The sequence below is a fragment of the Pleurodeles waltl genome, chromosome 4_2, assembly GCF_031143425.1.
Source record: "Pleurodeles waltl isolate 20211129_DDA chromosome 4_2, aPleWal1.hap1.20221129, whole genome shotgun sequence".
Lineage (NCBI taxonomy): Eukaryota > Metazoa > Chordata > Amphibia > Caudata > Salamandridae > Pleurodeles > Pleurodeles waltl.
Genome location: NC_090443.1, coordinates 695,612,743 through 695,638,678, shown reverse-complemented (window position 1 = coordinate 695,638,678; position 25,936 = coordinate 695,612,743). Strand labels below are relative to the sequence as shown.

Below are 25,936 nucleotides of genomic sequence, written 5' to 3'. Positions count from 1 at the left end.
CCCACCCGAACTAAATGTTGGCAGGACCATAGGCGAGAGACTGCCTGAGTCTTGCTGACTCCTCCAAGAATCTCAGCCGCCTCAATGGCGGCCTTGAGAAGTACAGCTGACGGCGGTACTCAAGACACCTTTACCCCCAAGCAGATTTGGATGAGCCTTACTGCCAAGGAAACTGTGGTGATCCAACCTCTGCACCTGAGATGGCAAATTGGGGGGAAATGAGGCAGAAAACCTACCATTTCCCCCATTCCACTTTCATTTTTGACCAGACATGACTGGACAACACCTTCTGTTGCTGATGCCAATGGACCACGGAGAAAACACAACCACCCTCGTTGCCAGACTGACAAGTATACGTTATGTGGTCACTGCATATGGGCACCGGACCTCTGTAGTCCTATACATGTCACAGTAATTTTTTTTTAGTTACTGTGACATGCATAAGTTGGGAACACATTTGTGTGGGACATGGATGGGTACACTCTGTTACATGACACATATCGCACACATACACAACTGTCATGGTGGTGCCAGTATTTATTGCCAAATGAATGCTGGCACCACAGTGACATTGCATTTACACCTGTTGACAATGTCCATGTGTGCACATTGAGAGGGGACCTATACCTTTGATGTTGTGCTACCAGTTGTGTATGTGAGCCTGGATTTTATGTGTGTGTGTGAGATGCAATTGGCTGGATGAGGCAGAGGGAACTGGAGTGAGTGATGTGGTTGTGTCTGTATGTGTGCCACTTGCATGTGGGTTTGATGTTGTTGTGTATTTTTGGTTTGTGTTGTTGTGAGTAACATTCAGGTGAGTGTTGTTGTGTGGTTTTCATGATGGGTGTAGTTGTGCTTGTGTGTGAGTGTGTTTGTGTAGATGAGTGTGCAGTTGTGTTGATTGTTGTAACTGTGTAGTGAGTGGGTGCAGTGTCAACAATGGGTGTTTGTTGTGTCATGGATGTACGGCAATGTGTGTTTCCAGCATTTTCATTTTGTTTTGTGGTAGAATGCAGTGGATGTAAGTGTGTATATGGTGTGTTGTGTAGAGCATAATGCAGGGGGGACACATATGCCTAGGTAATAGTATGTGTCACCTACCTCTATTCCATGGCCAATGCCATTATCCGATGTCCATTGGGTCCAGCGACGGTCTCCCTCCATAAGAAATCTGCTGCTAGTACACCACCTGTAGGACTATAACATCTAAATACGGTTGGAGGGAATCCGCCAGTCTAACGACTAGGAAGAGCATGCAGTCAAGTCAGACTACAGCTCACCGCCATACATCTAAATACATCAGGCAGAACACTGTCGACTTGACAGTCTTTTCAGGTCCGCATTGACCCCTTCTTGAAAAGCTATTAGGAAATCAACGATTCAGTGAGACAGACGCAACTCAGACAGTATTCCCCAAAGTTTGAAGCAATTTGCCCGCTTGAAAGCACTTCTGAGGTCCATAAAAGCTAGGCATAGGGTTCCTTGTTTGGCAATTGTAAATTTCCCAATAATCAGAAGTAACTTTAGGCACAGCTCTTGAGTCCTAACAACTCCCGAAACCCATACTGTTCAAAGCCAAGAATGTAAATTTCTTTACTAGGTCCCAATTCTGTGACGCATAACATGCCCCAATATCTTAATGACCGAATCTAATAAAGATATCAGTCTGTGGCCCTTGGGGCTCTTATTATTTCCTTTTTTGAAAACACAAGCTATACAGGCCAATTACCAAGATGTGGGTATTCCCTCGAAGGTAGCAGAGTTAAGGACATTGGTAATGATGCGGGCCCACAAATGGATGTTCTCTTCATAGAGGTCCCTCTGCACCCCATCGGGACCTGGTACCTTTTTTGATAGGCTCTCCTTAATAGCTACCTCCACTTCTTCCTGACTGAATCTAATATCCAGTGGGAAGCAAGAGAGAGAATTGTTCACCTTCTTCACTGAATTATCTCCATACGAATAAATATGACTAAAGTGGTCATGCCAACATTCGGGAACTAGACCTGCACAGAGACTCCATTTGTTCACAATACTCCAAAAGCCCATTGTATCCTACAGTATACAAGCCTGCACTAAAGTCTTCCATGTTTCCCTCTTAAACTCCTATTTCCTATCTTTGATGTCTTGTTTGTGATCACTCCTGACAGCTACCACCAGCACCTTATCTCTAGGTTCCTGATTAAGGACCAGGTGCAGCTTCTTATTCGCGGCCCTATACGATCTGTCAAACCTACCAAGATATGAATTCTTTATTGGTTTCCAGCTGCTGTTAATCATATTCCTTACCAAGATATTCTGTTTTACAAGAGCAGAAAGAATTTCAGATGTGGTGGTATTATTAACCAGTAATATATCCGGGTTGGGCAATGGTTGAATTTCACGAAGGCAATTTACTTAGACGGGATATGTGCCCTACGCCATCTGACTCTGACCCCCTTATCCTTGATGGCTAAACCATTTCGCCCTACAAGTTTACACAGTTGCATGTAAGCTGGTACATCCAGAACCATCACTATTTGGTTGTGATCAGAATGCTTGTGCTCCTTAACATCCACAGCCGCGACAAGCTAGTTCAGGTCCTTAGTAACAAAGATGTAATCAATCACCGACCATTGTCCCCAGCTTACAAAGGTGGGCTTCAGCACCTAATAAATCACTAACATTTTCAATTACATTAACCAATCTTAAACTTAAGACTGCTTCTAGAAGTTTCCCCTTCACTATCCACAATTTAATCATGTGAATAGCTGTCCCTCATCAAAAAAAGGACCAGATAACGTTCTGTGCACACCTAATTTGGCTTTAAAGCCCCCACCTACAAAAGTCAGAAAATAATTGAACATACAAACAGACCTCTGCTTTAGGGTATTTAGGGCAGAAAATAAGACGTCATTCTGGCAGCCTAACTCACATACAGAAATTTATAAATTAATCACAAAAAAGTTGCACTTATTAGAAAGAACTACCCATACAATTAAAATTCCTTGATGCTTACATACAACTTGAATAGCCTTAGCGATCTTCAAAATTCTAATTAGGGTCACCAATCCCCCTTTGGCCATTCGCCCAGGAGCCTCAATAGCGGGTACAGAGAAGCTAACAAAGCCATCCCAGATTATATCACCTGAGGACTGTGTTTCCTGCAGCATTACAGTGTAAAAACTGGAAATATATTTAAGCCAGTCTTCATCATCAAGCTTGGATTTATATCTTGCAATGTTCCAGTATATAAGATGGAAAGCAAGAGATACTGTGGCTGCTGACTTGGAAGAGGTGTTCATGAATGTAGGTTTGGCAGTTTTGTGGTCTATTGTGGCAAGAAGTCTCTCTCCAGCTGGGGTTAAAGCAGTATTGCTGAGCCAATCATTGTTCTCCAGGCCTGATAGAGTAGAGAACCTATTACTAGTCACAATGTGATGCCTATACCTGGACCGTGGGAGAGGCTGAATGCCTCTGCTCTAGTCAGGGCTGAGAGATGCATCTGACCCGACTCTACCCTAGGTTGTAGATGTTTATTTAAAAAAAATATCCATTGGGACAAAGTGGATACCATTGGTCAGCTGAGTATGGTAATTAAAGGAGGAAATTAAGCGTTGAGCTAATCCTGGCTAACAATCACACAATCCCCTTTCAGCTACTTAACCATGGGACCAACCCAGCCAATTCTCCATACAAATGAAATGTCATTGTATTCATTTGAGTGGAAATCCACGTTTTGATTTAGCCTGTTGCAGACCTTATTCTTAAATTGGCTGTGGACTCCTCAACTGGAGGAAAGAGAGGTGGTACATTAGTAGTAAAGCAACATATGCACAACACTCAGGGAAGGTTTAAAGAAGAGCAAGAGAAGAGCAAATCCCCTTACTCACATTGGGACCAAGTCCATGTTTAGGACAAGGATCTTGCGAAGAGCTGCTGTGGCCCTACTTCTGCCATGGGGCAAAGGTGGAATTGAGTGGCTATCCATACTGGATGCAGGCGGTGCACAGGGTATCACCTCAGTAGACTTGGAAGACAAGGACTTGCACCTGCTTGGGCCTTTAACTATTTGACCATAGGTGTCGCTAGAAGATGTTTTAGCCACCGCGTCTTTGTTTCTGGGTGCTGATTTATACACAGTGATTAGGTCTAAAACCATGGCCTCCAGAAAACACAGTTTGCCTTTTGGAGGGCCATACTGGCGTCAACTATCTCTTAGAATTGAGCTGAGAGATGGGCCAAAAGAGGTTTAATATTGTCATTAGGATCCTTTCTAGAGGTGTTATTTTCTGCATGTACCTGGACAAAAGCATCAGAATTGGGGTACAATGACTTCCCCACTATTAACATAACAGGGTCTTTTCGTTTTAGTGTGGGGGCTTTCTACTTTATTTGTCCAGAGGAGTCATCCTGCTGAGCCAGGTCTCTGAGGCTGGCATTCCGTTCCCTCTAAAACAGTATCAGTACTCACCTTAGAAGTCACCAGCCGGCGAGACCCCACTGAGATCTGACTAGGCGGTGCAGGTGAGGCTGGTCCAGTTTGTCATTTGCAGACCTCGAAAGACACTAGCCGGGGGGTTGGCATTAGGGGGAATGGCACTAGTGGGTCAGAAATGATGTTAGGCTGGTTAGCGACAAAATTTCTGCTGCTTATCAGCCTAGTAACATTTTCTGATGCACAAGCAGCCCAAAAATGACTCCTGTCTAACTATAGACAGGAGTCATGCCCACCACCCTAATGCTCACCCCCATGTAAGAGGCCCCCAATGGCACAACACACACATATACACAAACACTTACCTCCAACTTACCTGGGATGGGCTCTCTCCTCCAGTAGTGTCCCTGTGGAGTGGGTGGTGGTTTTACTGGGGCTTGGGGTGGGCATCTTTGTGCCCATTCCATGGTGTTCCACCATGGAAATGGGCCTACCTGCATCCTAACGCCTGGTCTAACCCACGTGTTGAATAATGGCACTAAGCGGGCTTAGTGCCATTATTTAGGTCCGCCTCCTCCTTGCGTGTCGTTTCTGCAGCGGGAGGTAAATATGGCGCTAGGAGGTTAGCGTCATGTTTAGGACGGGAATGCCTACCTTGCATCTCATTGACGCAAGGTGGGTTCGCTCATCCCAAACATTGTGCTAACTCCAATATTTTGACGCTAGACTGGCCTAGCGTCAAAATATAAATATGGAGTTAGTTTAGCGCCGTTTTAGTGTCAAAATAAATGGTGCTAAAGCAACAATAGCCATCTATAAATATGGGCCATAGTCAAGTGCAGGGCCCCTCCTCAGGTACAAGGAAGGCTCGGGGACGTAGTCCCACCCCAGCCAGGGCCACCAATAAAGAGTGCAGAACATTGGTAGGTGCTGACAAGCTCTCTGATCCACAAGCATATTAATACATTTGCTGGATCACAAGTGCCCGTCGTTATCCCTTTGAGGAGGGTTCCTGTTCCATATATACCCCATAGTTTATCATGACAGTGAGGATTAGGTATGATTTTTATCTGGGTCCTGATGAATCCCACTTAGATCTTTACGACCAGCATAGCGAGAAACATGTTGACCTTTGCATGACAGGCAGTGTAGGGACTTCCAGCTCTGCCCTCTGCAAACCCATCCCTAGATGATAGGGTACTTGACACATGTCACCATATTTGAGTAGGAAAACATAGGCATTACTCATACATTACTTTCCCCCCACCTGCTTTGTTTTTAACCTTGACAGAGGTTCACATTCTCAATAAAGATTCATTATACGGTTCCTCTAGTTAATTTTAACAGTTTAATTCCACTAATCCCACATTACTGGATTCACTACTGGCAAAGATTTTTCAAAAATTTCTGGCAAAGAGCTGCCTTGAGGGGCCCGTCAGGCATTGAAGTGCCAGCCTGACAAGAAGCAAAGCCTGATGATGAAGCATGTCACCGAAGGAGAGCGAGGGCTCTTGTTCCCAATTTTGAACACTCACAGGGACCTATTGATTCCTTGCCTACTGGGTAAAAATGAATCACTTTCACTGTGTATAGGAAGTTGGCTCTATATATACTTTCTCAAAGTGATAGATAGTGTGCACAGAGTCCAAGGGTTCCCCTTAGAGGTTGATGGTGGCAAAATTAGATAATTCTAATGCTCTATTCTTTGGTGGTGTGGTCGAGCAGTAGGCGTATCAGAGGGTAGAGTTAAGCATTTGTTGTACACACACAGGAAATAAATGAGGAACACACACTCAAAGACTTAACTCCAGGCCAATAGGTTTTTATATGGAAAAATATATTTTCTTAATTTATTTTAGAACCACAAGATTCAAGATTTGAGTAAGTATATAAAATGCAAGGTACTTCACACAGGTAAGCATAGAACTTTGATTTAAAACAGTAGTACACACAGTTTTGGTTAAAATGTCAATAAGCTATTTTAAAAGTGGACACTGCAAAAATCAACAGTTCCTGGGGGAGGTAAGTTTGGTTAGTTTTTGCAGGTAAGTAAAGCACTTACGCAGTCGGTCTCCTGGGCATAGGCAGCCCACCGTTGGGGGTTCAAGGCAACCCCAAAGCCACAGCACCAGCAACACAGGGCCGGTCAGGTGCAGAGGTCAAAGGAGGGCCCAAAACACATGGGCGCCTATGATGAACAGGGGTGATCCGGTTCCAGTCTGCAAGCAGGTAAGTACCTGTGTCCTCGGGGAGCAGACCAGGGTTTTTTTTTTTTAGAGCACTGGGGGGGGACACACACAAGGCCACAAAACACACCCTCAGCGGCACAGGAGCGGACAGGTGCAGTAGGCAAAGTAGGCGTCGGGTTTGCTATTGAAAGCAATGGAGGGACCTTGGGGGGACGATGCAGGCAGGGCACAGGGGGGCTTCTCGGACCAGCCACCGACTGGGCTAGGATGAGGGCCACCTGCTGGTCACTCTTGCACTGGTAGGTGGTTCCTCTCTGTCCTGGGGGCTGCGGGTGCAGTGCTTGGTCCAGGCATTGGTTCCTTTGTTACCCGGCAGTTGCGGTCAGGGGGAGCCTCTGGATCCTTTCTGCAGGCGTTGCTGTGGGGATGCAGGGGGGTCAACTCAGGGTGTCCACATCGTTGGAGTCATCTGGGAGTCCTCTCTGCAATGTTGGTTCTCCTGAACTCGAGACGGGGGCTTCGGGTGCAGAGTGTGAAGTCTCACGCTTCCGGCAGGAAGTGAGAGTTCTTTAAAAGTTGCTTCAAAGTTGCAAAGTTATTGCAGTTTCTGAACAGTACCGCTGTTCTCTGGAGTTTCTTGGTCCTTTGAGGGGCCGTCCTCTGAGTCCTCAGGGGTCTCTGGTCCTGCTGGATGCATCGCTGGACAGGTTCTTTGAGTCTGGGGACAGGCTGGTAGGGCTGGGGCCAAGTCAGTTGGTGTCTCCGTCGTCTCTGCGGGGCTTTCAAGTCAGCAGTCCTTCTTCTTCTTCTTGTAGGTTGCAGGAATCTGATTTCCTGGGTTCAGGGTTGCCCCTAAACACTAAATTTAGGGGGGTGTTTAGGTCAGGGGGGAAGTAGCCAATGGCTACTGTCCTTGAGGGTGGATACACCCTCTTTGTACCTCCTCCCAGAGGGGAGGGGGCACATCCCTATTCCTATTGGGGGAATCCTCCAAACTCAAGATGGATGATTTCTATAGGCAGGGGTCACCTCAGGCCTGGGCACCTAAGGGGCTGTCCTGACTGGTAGGGGACTCCTCCTTGTTTTTCTCATTATCTCCTCCAGCCTTGCCGCCAAAAGTGGGGGCAGTGGCCGGAGGGGCAGGCATCTCCACTAGCTGGGATGGCCTGGGGTGCTGTAACAAAAGGCATGAGCCTTTGAGGCTCACCACCAGGTGTTACAGTTCCTGCAGGGGGAGGTGGAAAGCACATCAACCCAGTATAGACTTCATTCCTGGCCACAGAGTGACAAAGGCACTCACCACATGTGGCCAGAAACTCTTCTTGTTGTGGCAGGCTGGCAGAAACTGGTCAACCTAGGACTAGGAGTGGGACTGGTATTCAGGGGGCATCTCTAAGATGCCCTCTGGGTGTATTTTGCAATAAATCCCACACTGACATCAGTGTGCATTTATTGTGCTGAGAAGTTTTATACCAAACTTCCCAGATTTCCACTGTAGCCATTATGGGACTGTGGAGTTTGTAATTGACAGACTCCCAGACCATATACTATTTATGGCTACCCTGCACTTACAATGACTAAGGTTTTGCTTAGACGCTGTAGGGGCATAGGGCTCATGCAACTATGCCCTCATCTGTGGTATAGTGCACCCTGCCTTAGGGCTGTGATGCCTGCTAGAGGGGTGACTTACCTATGCCACAGGCAGTGAGAGGTTGGAACGGCACCCTGAGGGGAGTGCCATGTCGATTTAGTCTTTTTCTCCCCACCAGCACACACAAGCTGGGAGGCAGTGTGCATGTGCTGAGCGAGGGCTCCCCAGGGCAGCATAATACATGCTGCAGCCCTTAGAGACCTTCCCTGGCCACAGGGCCCTTGGTACCAGGGGTACCATTTACAAGGGACTCTCTGTCTGCCAGGACTAGGCCAATTATGGGAACAAAGGTACAGTTTAGGGAATGCACACTGGTGCTGGGGCCTGGTTAGCAGGCTCCCAGCCCACTTTCAATCATAACTGACATCAACAAAAGGCAAAAAGGTAGGGGGTAACCATGCCAAGGAAGCCATATCCTCACACTGTGGAACTGTGCATCCGTTCGTTTGTTAATTGTATGGGGGTATTATGCACAGGGCCATTTATAACATTTCCTAGTTGATCAGCCCTTCTTTAACTCTTTTGGCAATTATGTAATTCACCTGTTGCATGTTGTGTTTCTTCTTAAATATGTCTGCTCTCTGCTTTCTTATAATCTAGCATTTACTTTGATGGCATTTCTAATGTGTCAATATAAGGTTCTCGAAACACTAGTGGTTCCACTATTTTCTCAGGTGACTTTTTATTTCCGTATGTTCTGCACCTGGTTTGTGTTATCTATCATAATGTGTTATGAAAGACACAGTAATAAACTATGAGACATATTTGTAAACCCCTAGTGCCAACTTGCGCCACATTAGTGTCATTTCTTTTACGCTAATGTGACCCAACAAGGCCAAAATCCTCGTGCCATATTTCCAAAGTGGCACAATGCATGCATTGTGCCACTTTGTAACCCTTTTCGCTACATTATGCCTGTGCCAGGCATAATGTATGCAAAGGGGGCGTTCCCCGGTTAGGTGTGCCGAAAAAATGGCACAAGGAAATCTAAGAGATTTCCTTGTGTCATTTTTTACGTCACTTTTAACACCTGCTCAGAGTAGGCGTTGTAAGGGGGCTTCCATTATTTATAAAGGGCTACTATGTATTCTGCAGGAGTAGCGCAAATATTTTGGTGCTACTCCTTTTCAATAATGTATTTCAATAGCGTCAATAAAAATTACACTATTGCCCCCTACCCTGCACCATGGTGCGCATATCTTAGATACGGCGCACACATGGTGGCGGTAAGGGGGCGCTAAAAGGCACAATGAAAGTGGCGCTGCAATAGGTGCAGCACCACTTTACTTAAATGTGCCCCTAAGTATCCTCCACAGCACATATTTCATTAAGATAATTTACTTCAGGGGCATGGCTGGAGGGCATGCAAGATGGCTGCTGCTCTTTAGAGCTCTGTGAGGCTTCAGCACTTCCTGGAAGGAAGGAGATGTTTTCACATCAAAATGATTAATTTCTCTAGCATTTTTGAGCACCTGAGCTCTAATATGCCTGCATCTTACAGAGACATTGAGTTTTGAAGTCATTTCAGAGACTTCACATGAGGGCCTGAGGTAATTATTTATCTGCATTATTTGTGTTTCACTTCATAAGCCTCTGCACAAACCTAAACTTTCACAAAGATGTCTCTATTTGACTTTTAACTGCTTGCATGGATGTAATTCTACAAATCTAATTTCCTCTGCAATGCAATATTTATTACCTTCTGACAGCCAGCTGAACTTTTGACCTCTCCCTTCAAACACATTTAGCTAAGGTTTTCAACTTTCAGTGTTTACTGGCAGCTCTTGTTGTCAAGGAGCTCTTTCAAATTGCTCTTTATAACATGGTAAATGCTTTTCTTTGACAGAGGTTTTTTTTTCTCTTCAGAAGGTTCCCTTAAAACTAGTCAATAATTGTTTGACTATGTGCAATAAAGTGCCTTGCTCTTGTGGTATTCTGCCATGCCTGCTCTGAGAGAATAATTTAGGATTTTCTATTTATTAATTTATTTTTTAATATATTTTGCTCTGTTGTAGGATACTTCTCTAACTTCCCACCGTAATATAATTTCATCATCACCTCACATTGCTGCCTTCCTATTACCAAAAATCTGCTGGCTTTTATGAGGAGACCACACAATACTCAGATCAGCAGCCAGTCATCCTCTTCCTCCAAGTCTAATAATCCTCTTCGAGTTGTGCGCATACATATAATTAAATATTCTCTACCATCAGCTTTCGCAATGGATAGTGCTACAGACTTTTTAAAGGATAGCGCCTCTGTATCTCATGCTGCTGGCGCAATTGCGAAAAAATCATCTAACACCTCCTCCGTCAAGCGCCCTAAAAAAGACCTTGATTCTCCCTCAAAATCACATACACATCTTACTCTAGATGATGTCATGCGGAATTGCGTGCATTAAAGCCCTTTATGATGGACACTAATGCCTCTTTGCAACATATTGAGGAGCAATGGTCCCAACACGAACAACAAATTTGTACTCTGGAACAGAGAGTCAGTTACCTTGAAGACTGTAACACTGTCAATCCTCAGATCTTCAAGGACATAGCTCAATTTAAAAGGCTTACAGAAAATGTAGAAAACAGAAATAGGAGAAATAATCTTCACCTTTTTGGGATTCCAGAAGGTTCGGGAGGCTCTAACATGATTGCATTCCTTCAAACAGCAATACCTTCAATTCTTTGCTTGCCTTCTACCTCTCCCCTCTCTATCCAACGGGCAGATCGTTTAGGTCCACAGACTTCAACTGGCCCTCGTGCACATCCTAGAGGCATTATTATTCTCTTTCTCCAATTTACTGACTTGATGCAAATACTCTTGGAAGCCAAAAAGGTGGGCTGTTTGCAATGGTCAGGTCATTGAGCGTTTTTCACACAAGACTTCTCTCCTTCTAAGAGCTGCATGTCGCAAACAATTTTTGGACTTACGTCCACAACTCAAATCCTTGAATATTCGATATGGTCTTTTTCACCCATGCCTTTTCAAAATGACATTGAAAGACAAATCTACTCTTTCGAGGAACCTTCTGCACTACAAACTTTTATTAACCAACACAAAACAGAAGCAATGGAACTAGGAGCATCTGCAATTACTTGAAGATATACTTTAATAATTTGTCTTTAATGCCCTTTCTTTTTTCTGGACAGTTTAATAGTGATGGTTATGTTTAGTATTTATATCCATGGTTTCCCTTCTCTGCGTCTTCTTATCTTCTTATTCTTTTTTTTCTTTTTCTTTTTTTTTAGATAGTATTCTTCATGCAATCCTCATGTTCCTTTCCCAACCGTATCCCTTTCTCACCATCCACATTGTTCTCCTACACGTTCAACTGGTAAGTTTTGATTTTTCTTGTTCTTCATGTCACACCTCTTTATTGTAGTTATTATGTTATTTGGTCTCCTAAATGGTACATGTTTTCCTTCCATGAAACTTGCCTTCATATGTTTTAATATCTAATATCACTTTTCTTGTGCTGAAGCCACTCTTGCCTGTCTTTTCAGGTTCTCCGCTGTCCCTCTACTTTTTGGGGTATTCACTTTCTATCTTGTCTTCTTTAGCTTTCATGGACTTTGGTCCCTGTATTGCCACATCCATGTATATACAACTTCTGGAGGTCATCTTCCTCCTTCTCTTTTGCTTTACTATCTTGTTTCTTTCCCATGTCTTTGCTTTTGCAAAATGTATATGTGTAGTTTTTTTCCATGTTACAGCAGTTGTTCATTAATACTTCTTGGTATGCAACTTAGAACTGTTACTTGGAATGTTAAGGGGCTTAAACATCCCATTAAATGTCAGTGTGTCTTATCTCACCAAGCTCGTTTTAAATGCCACATTGCTTTGTTGCAAGAGAGTTACTTCAACCACTCTGAGGCAATTAAGCTAAAAATGTAATGGGTGGGGGACATTTTCTACTCCCCTTCCACCAAAAACAAAAATGGGGTAGTTATACTCTGTCATAAATCTCTCAAACCTACCATAATATCAGAACATCAAGATACAGAAGACTGCTGGGTACTTGTTACATTTACAATTGACAATATTTCTCTTACTATCCTATATTTATATGGCCCCACACATCCAGATCCAAATTTTTTGAAGAATCTTTCACATATTGTCTCTAAACCTTCCTCAAACAATTTACTAATACGTGGTGACTGCAACCAAATTCTTGATCCATTTTTGGACAGACGTGCCACGTCACATTTTATTCCACATGCCTCCCACAAAGCTTTTAAAAACTTTATTTTACAGCATTCTTTCTCTGATTCCTGGAGAATATACAATCCCGACCTCTTGGAATACTCTTTTTATTCTCTTACCCACCATTCCCATTCTAGGCTTGATTCTATCTTTCTAAGTAAAGGATTATTGCAACATATGGTCAACTCTGAAATCAGTGCCATTTTGATCTCAGATCACGCGCCTGTGATTACTGACTTGGATCTTTTTCTTAATCGTTCTAAACATCTTCATGGAGGTTTAATGACTCTCTAATTTTAGATTCTACTTTTATCACTTCCTACAGTAAGTTTATAGAAGAATAATTCCACATCAACGATAGTGATCAACTATCATTTCATTCTGTTTGGGATGCATTCAAAGCAGCCTTGAGGATTTCATCATACGTTACGCTCACTGAAAAAAAGTCTGCTCAACAAAAATAGACTTCTATCCTTAAAAATGTTAAGTTCCTTGAACATGAATACTATACTCACAGAACTAGTAAATCACATCTTGAAGCACTAGTCTCAGCTAAAATGAAGTTTAACCAATATACCACTGAACAAGCATGCGGCACCCTCCTGAAAATAAATGCCAGATATTATAGTGGTAATAAGAAAGCTGGTTCTCTTCTAGCTTGATATTTGAAACAAAGAAAAGAACAACAACTATTAAATCTATCACAGATAACAATGGTGTTAAACACTTTAGAGATAAAGATATAGACCCTCATTACAACATTGGTGGTAATGACCGCCTACTGCCACGGCGATGGCCACCAACATACCACCGCCGTGGCTACCAACCGGCAACGCGTATTATGACCGCCGACAGTATTCCGCAAGAAATCTTGCGGAACACCTCTGACTGTCATGGCGGCGGACGGCGGTGAGGCGGCGCTGCTGACAACTGCACCGCCACACCAGCAAAACACTGCCGACCGTATCAGGAGCAATGATATGGCCTGGCGGTGTTTTGCTGGTGGACACTGCTGCTGACAGCTGCGCCACGGACTGCCTCCTGCTGGAGGACCCCATGCAAGCAGGTAAGTTGTGTTCTCCGACCGGAGAGGGAGGTGGGTGGTGTTGTGTGTATGTGGGGAGCGTGAGTGTGTATGTTTGGGATGCGTGCATGTGGGTGTATGTCGCGTTGGATGCATGCGTGAATGAGTGATTGTGAGTGTTGTGTGTTGTGGAAGCATGTGTGTGACAAGGTATGTTGGTGTGTGTTGTGGTGTGTGGGTATGTATGTGTGCATGTGTGGGTGGAGGTGGGTATGCGTGAGTGCATATGTGCATATGGATGCGCGTGAGGGTGTGTATATGTGCGGGGGCAGGAGCGGGTGGGTGGGGGAGAAGTCTGGGGAGGGGGCGGGGGAGACCCCTATCAGTGCCAGGGAAGGGATTCCCTGGCACTGATAGTGCCAATGGCCATGGTTTTCATGGCAGTACAGAAACCACAAAAACTATGGCGGTAGGCCTGGTCATAATGACGAGGGTGGGAATGTGACCGAAGTCTCCAGCCCAGCGGCTGTTACCACCCTGGCGGTTGGTGTGTTAAAGTTGCGGTGTTGGATGGCCGTAACCGCCGTGGGTCCAAATCCCATTTTTTTTACAGCCGGCCTGTTGCCAGTCTTACGGCTGCTTTAACACCGACCACCAGGGTTGTAATGAGGGCCATAGTATTGTGTTTCGCTTCTTACTATAAGGACCTATACACTCCAGAACACACACCATCATTTGAATCCATCAACCAATATTTCTCTAATCTCAAACCAAGAGACCCATTGCAGATTGACCTCTCATCTTTACACCAACCCCTACGACTTCACAAACCATATACAGCTTTACAATCTTTCCCCAGGGGTAAAGATACAGGCCCAGATGGCTTCACAGCAGAATTCTTTATTCAGTTTGCTAAGTCTTTCTTTCCCTAACTCTTTCAATAGCGTAATCACTTTAAAAGTCATGTTCTGCATCTGGCTCATTTACCGAGGCCATGATTTGTCTTATACACAAAAAAGATCGGCATGCGACTGAATGTAAAAATTATAGACCAATATCTTTAATTAATACCGATTGTAAACTCTATGCCAAAATTTCCGCTCTCCGTTTACTTCCATATATACCTGACCTTATTGATTCTCATCAATCTGGTTTTATCCCTAATAGAAATGTAGCAGATAATTCTCGTTCTTTTTAAATTATTATTAACAAGGCTTCTAAACTTAACATTCCTCTGGCAGCGTTATCACTGGATGCGGAAAAGGCCTTCAACAGGTTCTACTGGGGTTTCTTGTCGAAGGCATTGGAATGGCATGGACTAGGTACTAAATTCGGACATTTTATGTCCATTCTTTGTTCCTCACCATGTTCCTCAGATATAACAAATGGTATCAAATCATCTTTTTTCCCTCTTAAAAGGGGTACTCGTCAGGGATGCCCACTATCTCCTTTACTATTTATTTTGGCTCTCAAACCTTTTCCATGCCAATTAAAAACATCTGAACAATTTACGGGGTTTCAAATTAATAATACACACATTAAATTTATGACATATGCTGATGATAGTCTTTTGTTCATGTCTCACACTGACACTTCTCTTCCTGCATTCCTGCATGAACTCAACTTATATTCTGATGTACCTGGCTATAAACTTGATATAGACAAAACAGCGGTCTTACCACTTAATGCTCATTGCACTGGCTCTGTATACATTGATGCAGGATTCTCTTGGAATTCTTCTAAGATTAAGGGGGTCATTCTAACCCTGGCGGTCCAAGACCGCCAGGGCTAAAATGACGGGGGCACCGCCAACAGGCTGGCGGTGCCCCGCTGGGCATTCTGACCGCGGCAGTTTGACCGCAGTCAGAAGTGGAAAACCGGCGGTCTCCCGCCGGTTTTCCGCTGCCCATTTGAATCCTCCATGGCGGCGCAGCTCGCTGCGCCGCCATGGGGATTCTGACAGCCCATACCGCCATCCTGTTCCTGGCGGTTCGCCCGCCAGGAACAGGATGGCGGTATGGGCTGTCGTGGGGCCCCTGCAGTGCCCATGCCAATGGCATGGGCACTGCAGGGGCCCCCGTAAGAGGGCCCCACAAAGAATTTCACTGTCTGCATTGCAGACAGTGATATTCGCGACGGGTGCCACTGCACCCGTCGCACCTTCCCACTCCGCCGGCTCCATTCGGAGCCGGCGTCCTCGTGGGAAGGTAGTTTTGCACTGGGCTGGCGGGCGGCCTTTTGGCGGTCGCCCGCCAGCCCAGTGCAAAACCCAGAATACCCTCAGCGGTCTTCCGACCGCGGAGCGGTATTTTGGAGGGGGAAGTCTGGCGGGCGGCCTCCGCCGCCCACCAGACTTAGAATCACCCCCTAAATGCCTGAGAGTATAATACTGCAATACGATCAAAGATACACTAAAGACTAATTCAGAAGTCTTATCTGCAAAGCTTGTAGATCTCACACAGAAATGGTCTCCGTTATATCTCACGTGGTGGGGCCGCTTGGACACCATTAAGATGATGCTTCTCTCTATCATAACTTCTTCCTTATGATACATCCTATTAAGATACCTAAACTTCTTTTTAGTTCAATTGATAAAATTCTATCCAAGTTCCTGTGGCACGGTAAACAACCCCGAATCGCTCTCTCGAAATTAAAACTTCCTAAAGTACAAGGTGGAGTTAATTTTCCTGACTTTTTAACTTATCACAAATCTTTTGGCATTAAGAAAATACAACCCTATTTATCTACACTCAATGATGCACCTCAAAAGCTATGGTTGTCTCTGGAAGAAACATGTATTTCTCCCTTTTCCCATAAGCACATTATATTTATGTCTAACCCCCCAAAATTCTGGTTTGCCAGCACTGTCTCCCATTCAGTTAACTTATTGAAACATTTTTTTATTTCACATCTTACCCCCATTGATCAATTATTTAACAGTCCTATTTGGCACAATAGTTCTCTTAGGAAACAAGGTAAAACCTTGTGTTGGAAGGCTTGGATGGCTAAAGGTATTCTTCTCATTTCCCAATTATATCATAAAGACTCTCTCACCCCTTTTACTACTCTCTCAGCAACTTATAATATCCCTATTCACATGAAATCCCAATATTTCATTCTTCCTGCTCTGGTCCAAGAGGCCCTCAATAAACTTAGAAATCACAATCATTCTTCTCTTGCATCTTCTCCGCACCTGATCATAACTTCTAATTATCATAGGGCAGCTGTAATTTCTAAACTTTTAAGAACCTCTGTTCCACCTAGACTCAAATCACCTATTGAGACATTGTGGGAATCGAACCTTGGTGTTGTTTTGCCAACTTTTTTATGGGATAGAATATGGTATAAGATACATTCCACTGCACACACTGCAAGCCTCACGCAGGCCCTATATTTTTTTGTAATAGACTTTTCTACACTCCTGTATGCCTTTACAAACTTACACAAAATGACAATGTTGTTGCTGACACACTCAGCAGGGTACTGACTTTCACATGTTTTTTTCTTGTCCATCCCTATCTACTTTTTGGTCCTCAATATGGTCTCGCATTTTAGCAATAGCTCAGATCTCCTTACCAATGTCAAATGAATTACTGTTTTTTGGGTGGCATACATGAACTTTGGAGTTCATTCAAGCCTCTTCGAAAATTGGTGGACCTCTTGATTTCTATTGCAATCTCTATTATTACTTCTCCCTGGAAATCTTCGGACAACATTACTCTCAGACAGTGGTGGAATTATGTATGTTATCATCATGGACTTGACAGATATAAGCTTGATTCAACAGGAATTTTCTTCAAACGTCATCAGCTATGATTGCCATTAAGTAACTATCTCTCATACACTGCGAAGGAAATTGATTTTTCTCCTCCTTTTTAAAAAATGTCAATATATTTCCTGTTTTTCTTCATATATATACTTATTTTATCTTACATTCGCTATAACTGTTGTCTGTTACCTCACTCTCCACATGGCTCTCACTTGATTCCCTTTTCTATCCCTGTAGCTCTTCTCCCTCTCCCTTTCTTCTTTCTTTATTCAAACTTGGAGTCTTTGATACTATATTGCTGTATATGCCTAATTCATTTACATGTTTAATATGCATTTATAATTACAATATTCTTTATTCATATATATCCACAACTGCACATCTCTGTTCTGGCAATGTTAAGTTAATGTTCTTGTATCTGACTCAATAAAAAACATCTTTAAAAAAAACAAAAAAATATAATTTACTTCCTTCATTTTGTCATCCTATGGTGCCTCGTCCTTGTGGAGCATGTTCTGAGGTGTTTAATCTCCTAATATAGATCCCTGCACCTCCGCCTTTGTTTAGTTACCAGTCCTATGCTTTGTCTGCCTGAAAAACTACTACAAGTGTGTCCTGCCCTGGCTTCTCTGTTTATCGTCGAAATCCCCAGTGATTCTAACTCTCTGGTCCTTCATGTAAACTTGTCACTTCACAGAAGCATCCCTATGCTGTGAAATAATAACATAACGTAAACATCCACCTCCCTCTTTGTGAATAGCTAAGGACTAACAGTTTTTCTATTTTATCCTACATTATAACAGGATACAATATTTTGACTTAATAAACTCACTACTGAGTGGTATGGTAATGTTCACTACACTCCTCTTTACACGGAGTCCTTCCAAAGACAGCAAATTCTAAGAAACCTGTACCTTACGAGCACTTGAAATATGACATTTTAACACTGAGCTAACCCAATTGTAACCACTGCGCTAATAGAAAGGTAGCTGAAGTTAGTTCAGGACTAAAACCTGAGTTATTGCACATAATTTATCTACACTTCTTAATGTAGATATTCGGATGTAGGGTGAACAAAATGTGTACATATGTATTGAATTAAAGATAAATTAATGGCACAGTTAAACATAAAAATAATTAAGGGTTGGAACAACAATGCTCTTTTTTAGTGAATCACATATTTACGGGAGTTCTTACAGTCATGCAGCGTAATCTACGAGTTTCAATTAATGAGTCTGAAATATAAAATGAAACTAATAGATTTATTGTTTTATCGGAAACATTTGACATATGTTATTGAAAGGATGTACCAATCTCTATGTTTAAAATTCATATAGTGTAATGTTCTTGACCCAAGTATATTTTCTCTTTTAGCTAGTAAAATATGACCTGGATCAAGAAGAATCTTTAAGACGTTGTAGGATGCGTGTTATTTGGAAGAAAAAAGCGAATATTTTGAACACTTACCGAACCCATACTTCCGGAAGTATCAAGGACTAGGCAGAGCACTCGGTCTCTGCTCTGTAAAAGTGCGAAAGTTGGAGGAGCAGGAGGACCTGAGCCACTGACTGGCGGACTGTTCTTGAAATCATCGGAGCGCATGATGACGTCCCATGTGCTGTGAGAGTTGCACATTCTGTTTTGCAGGTTTGGAGCTTCAGTGTTATGGGTACTGGAGTCACAGAATTCAACCACCTAAAGGACAAAGACAATTGAAATAGATACGTTACCAAAGGGTTAACGTCGTGTTACATTTCAGTGTTTCGAGCTTCTCAAGAAATAATGACTGGGGATTCCAACGAGCCAAGGAGGCAGTGTGGTAGAAGAGCCGAGTCTGATGCCCAGATCTCAGGCATTCAAAACAAAAGATAATGTATACCCAACTCTTTGCTTGAAAACCAGAATATACCCTGTACAGTACTCCCTGGCAGTAAGTGAAATATTAATAAGCTCTAGCTATCTGGAAATATGGCGAGTGTGTTTTCTTCCCCTTCTCCGTTAAACCCTCATGGGTGCTTCTGGCCGCAAGTTGAGTTGGTAGATTCTAACACATGCACGTGAGGAAGCACATGTAACGGACAGGCATCGAATAGAGTGTTTGTGTCTTCAGAATGCCTCCGTCCTCAATGCGACAGGCAGTTTGCTTATGGGCTGCATATATGGTCGGCTGTCTCTGTGAACATTTCAGTACCTAGTAAACACTCAGCTAGATCTGGTGAAAGTGGACAGCCATTTGTGCGTTCACCTTGGAGGCAGAATGTGTATGTTGGCCAGGGGCAGACCCTCCGCTATATTATGCTTTTATTTTTCCGCTTTTGTAGGGCGGGGCCAGCATCCTCCACATAAACAAGTGGAGGAGGAGGAGTGGTGGTGCGCTTCTAAGTGCTTATGTCAGTTTGGTCAGCTGTCTGAGGCCCGCCAAACTGACATGCACACTTAGAACTCTCCAATCAGCTGTGTTGCACAGCCGGGTGGAGACCAAGCGCGTTGTCCCACTCCCTCCCTATGCGGCATTTCTGCTCACTCAGGCCAATCCTGGTACTGCTCTCATGCTGGTAACAGCATGAGAGAAGTGTCAGGACTGGGTGGGGAGGGAGGAAGAAGATGAGAGGCAGCTGGAGTGGTAGAAAAAGGAGGCGGCAGGTAAGGTTCCCTCACTTGGCAATCTGAGGCAGAGTGGGATCCTCTGCCTGCTCTCTCAAACCCGGCAACACAGTTCTGGTTTGGAGAGAGCCCAGTGCGCATGTTTGTTTGGGCAGCCCGAGACAGTGGGCAAAACATATATGCGCACTGAGGGGAGTACTGAGCTTTCCCCCTCTGTCCATGTCATGTCCCATGCCCCGCCCCTTTTACAATAAAACAATAATAAACATTGTAAAACGTTTGCAGCTGCTGCTGCTGCTGGCCGGAGGGCGATGCTCCTTTGCCATGGCGGAGGAGCCGCCATTGGCAGCTGGCATCTACTGAGACTCCTGTAATCAGTTACAGTCAGTGCTTAATTTGTAAAAGAATGAGTGCCAAAGCGCTGGCCAGAAGCCCACAACCAGAGTTATTAAATGTCAGTGTGCTGAATACCTAGGCTGCCTAGTCATGAACCTGCCTGAGGCCTCTTTAATCCACTGTCAGAGACTCTGCCCTTTTAGCTCACTTTTTCAGGGACCCTGCTTTTTCCATTTGAGTGTGTTTCCGACTTTCACTTCCTTTGTCTTTCTGCTTTGTTTCTTTCTTTTTCTCACTCTTGCATTAGGGCAATGTCAGATCAGGAACAATGAATATCGGTCCCGAAAAATGAGTGCAGGTTGCCCCACCGGCAACCACTGGCTCAAATTGAGCACTGGTTGCATTTCTGTGGCAGAAACTCAAATTTCATGTTAGTATCTTTGAACATCTACTATTCGGGTCCTTAGTGGAGGCCATTTCTGCAAAATGAGAGGCGGTAGAACTCAGATTTCAGAAACAGCACTCAGTTTGATTTGCAGCCTCTGGAGGGTGCAACACTGTGGACTCCCTTAGGAGTAACACCATTGGTAATGAGTAGGTGGTCACAATGTAGATCAAAAAAGGCAAACTATCATGATAAGCAAGATGTTAAAGTACAGAGATGATGCCATAGCAGGCAAATGTCACCTATTATGCAATATTTGACAGATCTATGACATATTAGCAATTATCAAATAAGGAATAACAACTTGAATCTGCCACCCCTGCTTAAACAAAAACAGCCCAAAGAGGAACAGGTAATTTTGTATACATCAAAAAGTTTAGTGAAGGCCTGGCTTCTTACCACCCTTAAGGAGGTAGTTGGGTGTTCATCAGCTACATGTGAGGTAACAATCAAATATGGGAAAGAGCATGTCAGAAATGGGGTCTCTAGTTGGCAGTGGTTTGCACCTTGTCCATGTATGGACCCTCACTCAGGGAAAGGGAGCCACAGAGCAAAGATAACCCCTGCTTACCACCTTGGTAGTTTGGCACGAGCAGTCAGGCTTATCTTAGAGGCAATGTGTAAAGTATTTGTATGCAAAAACAGTAACATAGTGAAAACACTACAAAAGGACTCTACACCAGTTTAAGAAGATAACCAATTTTTACCTGAATTATACAAGACCAAAACAACAAAAATCCAACATACAGAAGCAAAGATACGAATGTTTTAAAATAAAATCTCAGTAAAGCGCTTAGAAACACAATGGTGGTCATTATGACCTCGGCGGTGAGTGTTAATGAGGTGGTAGTACCGCCAACAGCCTGGCGGTAAATACCGCCACATTATGAGAATGGTGGGTTGGCTGCAGCCACCCCACCACTTCTCCACTCATACCGCCATAGCGGTATCAGCCACCGGCCCGGAGATATCAATCTCCAGCCCGGCGGCTAGCACAGTACCACTGGTGGGATTATGAGCCTGCCTACAGCATTAGCAGCGCCATGAAAACCATGGTGGTAGGCCCTACCGGTGACAGGGAATTCCTTCCCTCTCACCAGTAGGTGGCTCTCCCACCACCCAACACACACCTGATACCCCCCACACCTCCTCCATCGAAAGCCCCTCACCCCCAAACACACATAAACCCCCCACCCCGACATCCAAATATACCTCCCCACCCGATCCAAACACATACACCCCCACCCCCTTCGATCATCACACCCCCCCACCCCCTCCGATCATCAACCCCCCATACATGCACACACTGGCAGACATGCGCCACACATACACCCAATCACTCAGACTGAAATACACGCATTCATACACGCATACTTCCAGACATGCTCGCACACATCCTTACACAATCACTCACACGCATACAACCATGCAAACAACACAACACACACAGACACATTCACACACTCACTCACACATTCATGCACACACTCAGACACACACACAACATCCCCCACTCCTCTCCCCCTCCCCTATCAGAAGCCTGACTTACTTTGCGCAAGGAGGTCTTCCGGCAGGGAATAGGAAGTGGTACTGCTACCGCCAGCAGCGCCCTGCCAGCAGAACACTGCCAGGTCGTATTACTTGTCATAATATGGCTGGTGGCGTTCTGCCGGCCTGGCAGTGCTGGTGGTAGCAGCGCCACCTTACCACTGTCCACCAACATGAATATTGCTGGATTTCTGCCCTTCTTGTGGCGGAAGTCTGGCAGTGCTCATAATATGTCAGATGGATGGTAGCCACTGTGGCGGTATTTTGGCAGGTGTCACTGCGGCGGTAGGTGGTTTTTACCGCCAATGTTGAAATGACCACCAATATCTCCAACTGGGGCTATCACAACGTCATGACGGAATCCTTCTCAACAGTCTGACGCCACTCACAAGGGAGTGCGGATCAGTCATGGAGTTGCACAAACCCCTAGGCACAGTACCTTTGAAAATGAGATGGAAACAAAAACATTGCACTGATTTGAGGAGGAGCGGCGATGCTGGAGCCAGTGTGACATAAGTTCCTTAGTGGTACTGGGGAGGTGAAGCATTGGTTCCTTACTGCTAGGCAGAGGAGGTGAGGTATTGGTTCCTTTCGGTTACAGTGGAGGTGATGCAGCATCATTGGCAAGGCGTTGGTTCCTTACGATTCGGCTGGCCGATAAATCCTGCAGGTCAAGTTGCGATGTGTTGACTTTACGGTGTTGTGATACCACGGGCCACAGGTGCAGCTGAGGAGTTGGAGTCAGGTGTCACAGATGTCAGTGACACGGCACTCAGGACTCATGCTGTGGTTCAAATTCAGAGCCGCTGTTTCTTCTGAGTTACAACCAGAACTCACTCCCAAGGGACCAGGAACTGGATTTGGCACCACTTGGCGAGTCGGGACCCTCAACAAGAGAGCCCAGGTGCTGGCAGATAAAGTCTTTCATGTACCTGAGACTTCTAACAAGAGACAAGCTCAGTCCAAGCCCTTGGAGAACCTTTGGAAGCAGGATGTAGAAAGCAAAGTCCAGTCCTTTTTACTCCCAGGACAGAAGCAGCAAACAGCAGGCCAGCAAACAAAGCAACAGGCAGAGTGGCAGTCCTTCCAATAGCATCTCGCTCTTCTTCCTTGCAGAATGTCATCAGTCAAAAAGGTTCGAAAGCTGTGGTCTCAGAGGTCCAATACGTATACTCATTTCTTCCATTGAGTAGGCAAACTTCAAAAAGAAAGTCTTTGCAGGGCACAAGACCCAGCCTTTCCTGTCCTGGCCCCAGACACACTCCAGGGGGTTGGAGACTGCTTTGTGTAAGGACAGGCACAGCCCAATTCAGATGCAGGTATCAGCTCCTCCTACCATTCTAGCCCAGGAAGACCCATCAGGATATGCAGGGCACACCTCGGTTCCCTTTGTGTGACTATCTAGAGTGAATTAACAAACAGCCCAACTTTCATCCTGACTCAGCCATGTATTCCGCAGACAGACATAGGCACAGAATTGTTAAGGAAGAAAATGCCCACTTTATAAAAGTGGCATTTTCTAACTAACAATTTAAAAACCAACTTCACAAAAGATGTATATTTATATTGTGAGTTCAGAGACTTCAAACTCCACATCTCTATCTGCTCCCAATGGGAGATTACACTTAAAGAATATTTCAAGGCAATTCCCATGTTACCCTATGGGAGAGTTAGGCCTTGAAATAGTGAAACCCAAACTAAGCATATTTCACTATCAGGACATGTAAAACACATCAGTGCATGTCCTACCTTTTAACTACACTGCACCCTGCACATGGGGCTGCCTGGGGCCTACCTTAGGTGTGACTTACATGCAGTAAAAGGGAAGGTTTGGGCTTGGCAAGTGGGTGCACTTGCCAGGTCCGACTGGCAATTTAAAACTGCACACACAGAGACTGCAGTGGCAGGTCTGAGAAATGTGTACAAGGCTACTTTTGTGGGTGGAACAAACAGTACTGCAGGACCACTAGTTGCATTTGATTTTCAGGCCCTGGACACACATGGTGCACTATACTAGGGACCTACTAGCAAGTCAGATATGCCAATCATGGATAAACCAAACACAAATACCATTTAAACAGCGAGCACTTGCACTTTTGCACTGGTCAGCAGTGGTAAATTGCTCAGAGCCCTAAAGCCAGCAAAACGAAGTTCAGCACAGGATAAAAAACAGGAGGTCAGCCAAAAAGACAGGGGAAATAATGGCAAGAGCTGACAGGTCTAACACGCTTCCCCTTCAGCTGAAAGTAGGGAGAACTAGCAAACCTCCTGGGAGTTCTCATCACTAAAGCGGAAGAACCTGGACAGACCATCAGCACTGACGTGTTCTGTACCAGGGTGGTGTTCCATGGTAAAGTCCATTCCCTGTAGGGAGATGGACCACATCAACAGTTTTCTCACCCCTCATCTGCATCTGAGGGGCCTGTGGTCTGTCTGAACCCAGAAGTGAGTCTCAAACAAGTAGCGTCCTAGCTTCTTCAGTGCCCAGACCACCTCAAAAGCTTCCCTTTGTATTGTGCTCCACCTCTGATCCCTGGCAAGTAACCTCCTACCAATGAAGGCAACTAGTTGATCTAGGCCCTCTTTGTTTAGCTGTGAAATCACGGCTCCAACACCATGCTCTGAGACATATGTCTGCACCACAAATTCCTTGGAGAAGTCAGAAGCCTTGAGCACAGTGCTGTGCACATGGCCTCCTTCAGAGTGTCAAACGCAGACTGGCACGCCTCTGTCCAGATCACCTGATGGGGCTGCTTCTTGGAAGTCAGCTCTGTCAAGGGGCCACCAATGATGCCATACCCTTGACGAATCTCCTGTAGTAGCCAGTAAGACCTAAAAAGGCTCTCACCTATGTCTGGGTGTTGGGGGGTGCCCAAGCCAGAATGGAGTCAATCTTGGCTTGTAGGGGTGCCATCTGGCCACTCTCTACCTGGTGTCCCAAGTAAACCACAGACTACTGCCCTGTCTGGCACTTACTGGACTTGATAGTGAGGCCTGCACTCTGCAGAGCCCTCAACACTTCCTGGAGGTAGTACAAGTGATCCTCCCAGTCAGAGTTGAAGACAGCATTATTGTCCAGGTAGGCAGCACTGAAGTTCTCCAACACAGCTGGGACCTGGTTGACCAGCCTCTGGAATGTGGCAGAGGCATTCTTCAATCCAAAGGGCATAACACAGAACTGGTAATGCCCCTCTGGCATTGAGAATGCCAACCTCTCCCTGCCCCCTCCGTTAAGTCAATCTGCCAGTACCCAGACATTAGATCAAACGTGAAGAGGAATTTGGCAGTTCCTAACTGGTTGATGAGCTCATCAGCTCAGGGGCTGGGGTGCACGTCAGTCTTAGTGACTGCATTGAGGGCCCGGTAGTCAACAAAGAACCTCAGTTTGGGTGTGACATCGTGTGCAGCAGCATTGGGCTGGACCAAGGACTGTTGGAGTGCTCAATCACCCCTAGCTCCAGAATCTTAGAGACTTCCTCTTTGATGCTGTTCCTCACTCTACTGGTCACCCTGAAAGACTTGTGCTTAGCAGGTATACTGTCCCTACTGTCAATGTCCTGAGTACACCACTGGGTGATTCATGGGGTGAATAAGAACATAGAGGCAAACTGTCCCAGTAACTGGTGACAGTCCCTCTGCTACTGTTGGGTCAGTGTAAGGGAGTGGTTCACACCCTCCACTGACCCATCCTGCTCTTTGAAAGACAGGAGGTCGGGGAGAAGTTCATTCTCCTTTTCCACCTCATCATCCGTG

At 44.9% G+C, this 25,936-nt stretch overlaps 1 protein-coding gene across 1 annotated transcript in view; it reads right to left on the bottom strand.

Moving 5' to 3' along the window:
* LOC138293211 (calcium-activated chloride channel regulator 1-like) overlaps window positions 1-25,936 on the bottom strand; it is a 704,166-nt gene that overhangs the window by 495,026 nt on the left and 183,204 nt on the right. The window contains exon 6 of the mRNA XM_069232299.1: window positions 18,718-18,945. Coding sequence (XP_069088400.1) covers window positions 18,718-18,945 — 228 coding nt within the window. The remainder of the gene's footprint in view (window positions 1-18,717; window positions 18,946-25,936) is intronic.